Raw genomic sequence first — 8,485 nt, 5'->3', positions numbered from 1 at the left:
AAAGGAATTTAGGCTGCTTCAGAGCTTTTTGCTATATTGTCTATAAACTTAAGCAGAAGATACAGAGGCAGGAAAACATCTTCCCCTACTCAGAGTAAGCACTAGTTAGAGCAAGCATTGCATTAGAAAGGAACCATCAGGGAGAGCAATATTTAATGGCACAAAATAAAGTAAGATTTAAGGAAAAAAAGCTTTTTCTGGTTTTCATCTTCCTGTCATTGTCATTCTTCTCAGAGTCTATTAATTGATACTGTAAGGCAAAAATTTAAGAAAGAACGAACAACTTACTGGTATTGAGAACTCCTCTGCCAAATACTTCAAGACTGATGCTCCTCTAGCCAAAAAGTTACTTCGCTCTATCAGGTTACCTTGGAGTTTTGTATCAAATTCCTTTCTGACAACTGAAGCAATAGAGTCAATTATTATGAGTTTAACTTTCTTCGAAATAATTTCTTCTTCCAAAGACATAATCCTGAAAAGAAACAAAACAACAACATAAAAACCCCCAGTCATTGATAATACTATTTTATAACCCTGATGTTGTTTAAAAAGGTTTACTTTAATAAGCAGGAAGTCAGCCCCTCTTTTTCCCCCTCACACACAACCTCCACTAACATCTGCACGTGTTAAGAGATTCTGAGGCTCAGTAGGCCGCAGAACCAAAGCCAGAACCTCTCCAAAAGGGAGTTTTGGAAGAACCTCTAGTTAGCAACACTATGCACTACAACCCCTGAATAGCAGACAGCAAGTTAAGAGGACACTGAAAGAGTGCATTTTTGCTCACAGTATCTCATTGCCAACACCAGAATCCTTGGTGTCTATATATGCATAAGGTCAAATCTGTTTCCAAAGACAGTATGCCAAACCTAATCCAATGGTAGTACACTATGAGCTGTTCTCTAATAAAGCTGCACTAGAAAAAGAAATTATTCTTAGAATAATTCTCCCATAATATAAAACACACAGGATGATGCTAAAATATAATTTAATTCCTTCTCATTGCAAAATGTGTTCACAAATTAACACAAGGTAATAACATGACTGCCAAGAACAGCATTCAGGCTGACAACTGTTAAACAGTTCCTCCCTCCCACTGCCAGAGGTGTCCCAGTCCCCTGGAAGTAAACTGTGCTTTGGAGGAGGCAAACATCTATTTCAGGGAAACACAACTCCACAATCCAAGACTCAACAAGACCTGTCACATAAACACTCCCCTTTAAAGGCTACAGGGATCAGATCATATAGAAACTGTCTATCAGAAATTAGGAAACATCAACTGGATTAGTCACATGGTATGAAGTGAGAAGAGCAATGTCAGTCTTTCCATAGCAATTTTACTTTGGAGACTGTGCTGTTATCAACACGAAAATTCCTCCAAAAGATGAATTACTCCTCACAAAACTTTGATGTCAAACAAATTCCATTATAAACAATCCAGTCAAAATTGTCCTTTTTTTTTTTTTTTTTTTTTTTTTTTTAAACTCTGGAAAAGAATACCTCTTTAGTACACTGCCACAGGTCAGTTCTCGATACAGGTGGATGCTACGGGTCATGCAGAACAGCTTTTCATCTGAGTCAAAATAAGTAGGGAATCTGTTTCCTGCTATCTCAATCAACCTATCCAAAAAACAGAAGACATAATACTGCAAAAGGAACAATGTGGGATAACAAGCATCAAGTATTCACAAAGCAAACCAAGCACACCTCTTAATGATATGCAGATATCAAGTAATACTGGAAATCTTTTTCAAAGGAGAAGCACACTTTAGCGGTCAGACTGAAATACTGGAAGTCAGAACACTTATGTTCTCTTCCCAGTGATGCTAAGAGTCAGTGGTACACTGGGGAAAGACATAACATGCCTGTATACAAAGAAACAACCTATCTCCAATAGAAGGAACTGTGAAATTTATAGTTACTGAATGCAAAGTTCTTTGAGTTTTGTACAAGAGGCTCCACTCAATGGCCAAGCATTTTCCTATTTTAATTACTATATGTAAATATTATTTTCATTTAAACAGAAGTAACTCAAACCATCTTCCATTCCACCTTTATCTTGCAGTCGAATCATAAATCACCAAAGAAATTTAACACGCGAACAACAAACAGAAGATCTATTACAAGATCCAGCCAATGTGGAAGTGGGACTGCAAAGAACAGAGCCCAGTTCAACTGCCAGTATTATACAAGCAGTACTTGCACGGAAAGTATGCCTGCAAAAGTGAAAATCTTTTCACAGATAATCTCTCTTTAAAAGCAAGAACAAGGTCATTTGGATGGGAGACATTTCACTGAAATTATTTCCATTGTGCCACTTACCTATTTGTAAAAAGGGCTCATAAAATCTTTAAAAGAAATATACCTCTTAGAGCATAGCAAAAAAACCCCCAAAACCTCACCAAAACTGAACAGTTTAAGTCACTGCTTCACTGATAGAACTGAATGTGGGGTTCCATGACTAAATGTTCTCTATTACCTTACTAGCAAATTCATGACCCTCCAAAAACATGAATTACAATTCTTAAGCACACTACTATTTATCATGAGAATAGACTAAGGAAGTGTATCAGATAACTCGTGATAACACCAAAAGAAGTCAGAGGAATTTGGATATTTTTATTTGTTGTCAAAATACTTTTATATTCAGAAACTAGATTTTGAAAAAAACTCTCACACATATAATACTAAACAATTTATTGATGAGAGACCAACATTTTCAGTTAAATGAGATTTTATACATAAAATCGAGGACAGTAAATGATATACGTTTCGGAACTGCTGACTGCCTGCTCACTCTTTGGAAGTCAGTGGGAAGAGGTTCTACCCCTTTGAACACAAGGCAATTTTATTCAGGTTCTTAAATAAATAATACAAGAATTTAACACAGAAACTCATAGTCACAATCTGAGCACCGCATTTTTCCAAAATTAAGATTTTATTTTTTATTGACAAAATACTTAATTGTTTGTACTTTTAGCAGACATATCCAACAATCTATAGCTTGAGAAGACTGACATCTAGTGGGTGATACCTGTGGGCACAACTTACTGGTTATCTTGATGTTTTCATTTAGGCACCTTTCATTAAAACCCAAAATGTTAAAGCTATTTTAGAAAAACTATTATAAATCATTTTTATTTGGTTTAAAAATTAGAAACACTAAGCTTGAATGTTAACAGACATATCCTGAGCAAGCAAATTTGTTACAATTGTCTGAATCTCATTCATTAAATTACTACATCTAAACTTGTCCCACAGAACTTCCAGGGACAGAATCTTGTCTTCCCATTTGCACAATTAATCATACACAGAACACGTTCTTTGAAATTGGGGTAGAGGCCCATCGGGTGGAAAATCCATTTGTTCTCAGCTTTGGTTCACAGAAATTTGTACCTAGTGGGTTTTTTTACAAGCAGGAAGTACGGCTAGAGAGAAAAGCAAACCAACAAATTATTTCCAGACCTTCTAAATAAGTCTAGTGTGTTTTCAGTTAACAGCTGGCTAGAGTTGAATTGAATTGCTACAAAACTGATGACAACAATTTTGATTTCCAGACTTACTATGGCCATTCCATTTCCCTGTCCTAGTGTTCGTGTTGTGACAAAGCTGAAAGATGGATGCTGTCTGCACTGTTACAGCTTTCTCTTACATTCAATAAAAAAAAAATAAATATAAATTCCAGAAACCAGTAGCATATGTTAGAAGACCAGCCGCAATTCTGACCACTCTGCTCAGCATTTCTATTAGATTGAACTAAACTGTCAAGTTAGAGAATAAGTTATAAGACTATGAAAGTTAGTGGAAGCAAAAAGCTCCTGCCTGGAACTAAGACCTGCCAGGCAGGATGACAAAAGAAAAGTGCCTTTCAGCAAAGGAAACAAAATTAGACAGCTTTATACAGTATCTTTCAAGAAGTAGGGTAGCATTACAGCCAGTATGACAGCTACAACTTTGCAAGTCTCAGCCCTAAAGAGCAGCAGAGATATAAACAGTTCTCAGGCTTTCCGTAGAGGCTTCTGAGTTCTACGTAAGAATAGTGCCAGCTAAACATCTCCCTCCATTAACCCCTTTAAAATGAGTTGCTATGAAATGAATATTTGCCCTCTTACCTGAAGTGTTTAGAACAACAACAAAACCGAAAACTCTTCTACTTGCCATCTATTAATAATAGAGGATTACAGAATTGTAAGAAAATTCAGGTTAGGAAGAGAACTCAGGAGACCTCCAGGGTAACATCCTGTTCAAAGCAGTACAAGCTATGAAGTCAGAAGAAGGTGCTTGAGGTCTCCAAGGATGGAGGCAGCACAACCTCTCCGGGCAACCTTTTCCAATTCCTGACTGTTCTTAATGCAAAAAAAACTTCATCTATCAGCACAGAAATTGATTTCAATGTATGCCTACTGTCCACCTGCCATGCACCACTGTCCCATCACCTTGATGGCCTCCTCACTGGTAGAGGAAGACTGCTGTTAGAACCCTCCCAAAGCCTTCTCTCCTCTAGACTGAGCAAGACCTCAGTCCCCCCGCAAAGGGCAAGTGTTCCAGCTGCAACCACCTTGGTAGACCTCTGATGAATTCCCAGCAGTTTGCCATGTCTTTTTTATGAAAACCCAAAACTGAACACAGGATCTACACATAGTCTGACAGGTACCAAGAAGGGGAAAAGCACTTCCCTCACTCTGCTGATGCTGCTCCTTAGGGGTTGCAACACATACCATGTATTAGTTATCATTTGCAATCAAGCAATACTAAGTAACATTTTTATCCTTAGTAATAATGTTACTTTTACCACATGTCCTTTTTACATCCTACTCTATTTTCAGCAGTTTCGTTTTCACATTCACCTGTTCTCTATTGGTTAGCATTCACTTTAAGCAACAAGTTTTAACTCATCCATTGGATCCTTAACTGTTTATCTGCATTCCCTATCTACACTTCAGGGACCTGAAACAAAAATTAAGTGGTATGTAAGAAGGAAGCAAACTTTGCAGAGCCATTGCTTGAACCTTTTTTTTTCTTTGATATATTACTCTTCAGGTTAAAGTAATTCAAACTTTTGTGAAATGAAATTGAGAAAATCAGGGTTAGAAACCCCACCTTCTCATCTATGATAACTTCAAATGGTTGAATAGTGCAAATACATTTGCTTTGATACTCTGGATTCAGGCCATGGGTATAATTACTAAGTCATCTGAAACATATAAATTATTTCAATGAATCTTCTACTGACCCTTTTGCTTCACGAAGATGATAGTACTGTACTATTTGTCCTCCCCTAACTAATTCCAAACAAAGGAATACACATCTCAAAAAACACTGAATCCTCATGGTTTAGAAAAGTTGGTAGCTAAGTAAACTAAATTAGAGCTACCTTTAATGAAATACTGTAGAATTATTTCCACAGTTAACCAGTCACGTGCATTCATCTGTAACTCTCAAGCAGATAACAGCGTATAGCATCTCCTGTCCATTCAGCAGTAAGATACTGTAAGTGTACAGATGAGCAGTTTCAGTCACATGGCCAAAGCAGGAGATATTAGAAGAACCAGAGATGTTACAGAGGTAAGAGAATGTAGTACTGCATGATCACAAACGATATAGGAGAGAGGTTACTGCAGAAGGAAATCAGAAGTGCAGAAGGGTAGGGGGGCCCCACTCAGCAGAAATAAGATAAAAATCTGAAGGAAAACTGGCTATGTCAATCCTACTGTTCAGAGAAAAACCTCCATTTCCTTTGTACTCAAAGTGTCAGGCCTTTACATCCTCAAAACCTTCCTGCTAACTCCACAAACTAAACTGCAAAGAAAGATTTCAGGTACAGGGCTGTTAAGACCATTTATAAATTAGAGAGTGTGCCATGCATCTCATAATATCACAACTGGAATCTGCTTCCTAATTATTATTAATCATAGAAATTAAGAAGTTTAGCAAACCATTCTAGTAAATTAATTTTGTCACCTATAGAATAACCGCACGTATCAGACGAGTGTTTAATAATTACATATGTATTTAACTTATAAATACTTAATTATAGCTCAGAAAATAACAGAAGGCTACAAGATAAAAGGTGCTAAAGATGTTGGAAGTGTGTGTTCTTGAATTTTGCACCTTACCTTTCAGCACTGAATGCAGACTCTGTGTCAATATATATAACAGCCCCATCTAGTCCTCCCATGCTTACAGGCAGTGTAGCCAGAACACTCGCCAGAATACAAAACTGAGTTTTGCCACAACCTGGTGGGCCAGTTATCTGGAAGAAAAAAGATCAGTAACATAAACAAGAGATACCACGTCCATTTTGAATTCTACTTTTAACTAAGACCCATCAGCCAGGACACCTCAAAGTTTGCTCTACCAGCTACCAAAGGAGGACACAGCCACAAAAAGAATGCAGCCCACAAAGAGCAATTTGCAGTTACTCTTGGATCGGTGCCTTGCAGTCAAACTCGTCACTGAAGAGTAAGTAGGTCTTCAGACACAACGCTATGTTTGCATTCATTTCTCTGACATCCTTTATTAACTCTTATATTTGAGGTTCTCTCCTCCCCGCCTCCCCTTACAGGATCTTCCCCAGAGCCACAACTATTTCTCTTCCATCTTCTTCTCTGTGCTTCACAGTTGACATTCACATAGCATTAATGGCCTTTAGAGCTGAAAAAGTCCAGAGCTAATGAGTTCACAGCTGTAAATGACTGCTTAGGAATCATCATTACCTTGGTTACAACCAGGTGTCCCTTGGAAATCACAAGTATCATGACCTATCTTGTAAAGACTGAATGTTTAGTATGAACCACATATATACATAAGACAGATTTTATCTGCCCCAGAGACTACACTCTGCTATGCAGTATGTGTTTTGTCATTGGTGTTAGCTCCCTATTGCCATATTTCAACATGAACACCATTTAAGATTCAGACCAGCTTGCCAATTTTAAGCTTTCACCTGTGCTGACTGAAAGCTTACTGCAGTCAAGCAGCACGCAAATAGAACACACTCAACTTGTGTGAAATGGTTCCAGTATGATTTTGATCCAAGAGAAAAGCCACAAGGATCGAAAGAATACATTGTTTGAAGAGACCCACAGTTTCAGAGCGCAAGATTGCAGCATGCTGTTCTTTATCCACTGCAGATCTTGCAGAGATTGTAAATGAATGCTGGGCTCTGTGTTCAGATAATCACATGTTCATCACTACTACAGTGGGTCTTTAAATACAGTATCACATTGTCACTGCTTTTGGGAAGGGAGAGAGATGACGATATTTTAAATACTAAGAGGGCTGAAAAATCAGCAAATACAAACATGAAGTGACTTTAAAACCAGAGAGTGGTGGGTTCATTGTGATGCTAGTAGGAACTAAATAACAATGTGCTATAAAAGCAAGCCACCCAAAGGAAGTTAAACTGCAAAACATATCATACCTCCTCAGAACACTTAGTGCTGCCAAAACAAAGGCTTAAATACAGAGCTGTTCTTTTAAATTAAAAAATAAACCTTTCAACAGACACTCAAAATCAAACTGATTTTTGAGCCTAAATGCACAATAGTTTAAGTACAAACACCCTTTCACCACAAGATACTATATTGCTATAGTTTCGTTTTAAGCAGCAGCAGCACAACTTGAAGCACAGAAAATTTACAGGGAAACAGTGAAGGACTGCATTAGCTACTATTAACAGTTGGTTGAAATCCCTTTAATCGCTTTTGTCTTTAAACAAGGTCTGAAAACTAAGCCATATTAGTCAACCTACTCCAAGCTTTAATGCAAGAGAAGCACTAGATGATTTTTGAAGCACACACTGCATTTAATGAATTACAGATCAGGAATCAGTCATATCTATGCAATTATCTGCCTTCCATCCAGTGTACTTAAACTACAAAATATATCAACAATAGCAGTCACATTTAAATATTAGCCCAGAGCATATATAAAAATTGCAGAGGCAATACATATTCCTTAGCTTGTGATAGCCAAAGAATCTTACCAGCTGTTTCTAGTTAAAAAGAAGATTTGAAATGAATGATGGGAGGGCATCAATCCAGTTGTTAAATTAAAATGTTCAGACAACTGTGCAGAGACCTCATAAAACATTTGTAGTTTCAGTCTTGCCCAAGAGATGCAATGGAAACAACATTTATTTCAGTGGTTGATGCAGGAACTAACTCCGAAGAGATACTGTAAAAATGTCCAAGGATACGAGCACCGTATCAGAGAAAGACGGGTAATTTTACAGTATGAGGTAGAATAAGGAAGCAAGCCAATGAAGCGAGAGAGAATTTCTATTCCCAAAGACAACGATACTTCATCCTTCATCAGCATTCCTTTAAAGAGCACCAAATTAGGTTTTTAAATAATACACAGTAAGCAATTTTAAAGAACTACCACATTTAATTGCAGTTAACACTGGTTCAGCAAGTGTTCTGAACACTACAATCTTCATTTAAAAAAACAACCTGAAATTCCTCTACAATAATTTAAAACTGAA

At 37.3% G+C, this 8,485-nt stretch overlaps 1 protein-coding gene across 1 annotated transcript; it reads right to left on the bottom strand.

Annotated features, from left to right (window-relative positions):
* Positions 1–288: 288 nt before the first annotated feature.
* Positions 289–6,256, bottom strand: RAD51B (RAD51 paralog B; the record flags this gene model as incomplete). Its single annotated transcript, XM_010014360.1, has 3 exons — positions 289–472; positions 1,498–1,617; positions 6,114–6,256. Coding segments are annotated over 3 exons (447 nt in total), but the record flags the coding sequence as incomplete, so codon positions are not given.
* Between the last annotated feature and the right edge of the window lie 2,229 nt (positions 6,257–8,485).

This window comes from Nestor notabilis, unplaced genomic scaffold (assembly GCF_000696875.1).
Source record: "Nestor notabilis isolate BGI_N333 unplaced genomic scaffold, ASM69687v1 scaffold16475, whole genome shotgun sequence".
Classification (NCBI taxonomy): Eukaryota; Metazoa; Chordata; class Aves; order Psittaciformes; family Psittacidae; genus Nestor; species Nestor notabilis.
This window is presented reverse-complemented; position numbering and strand designations above follow the sequence as displayed.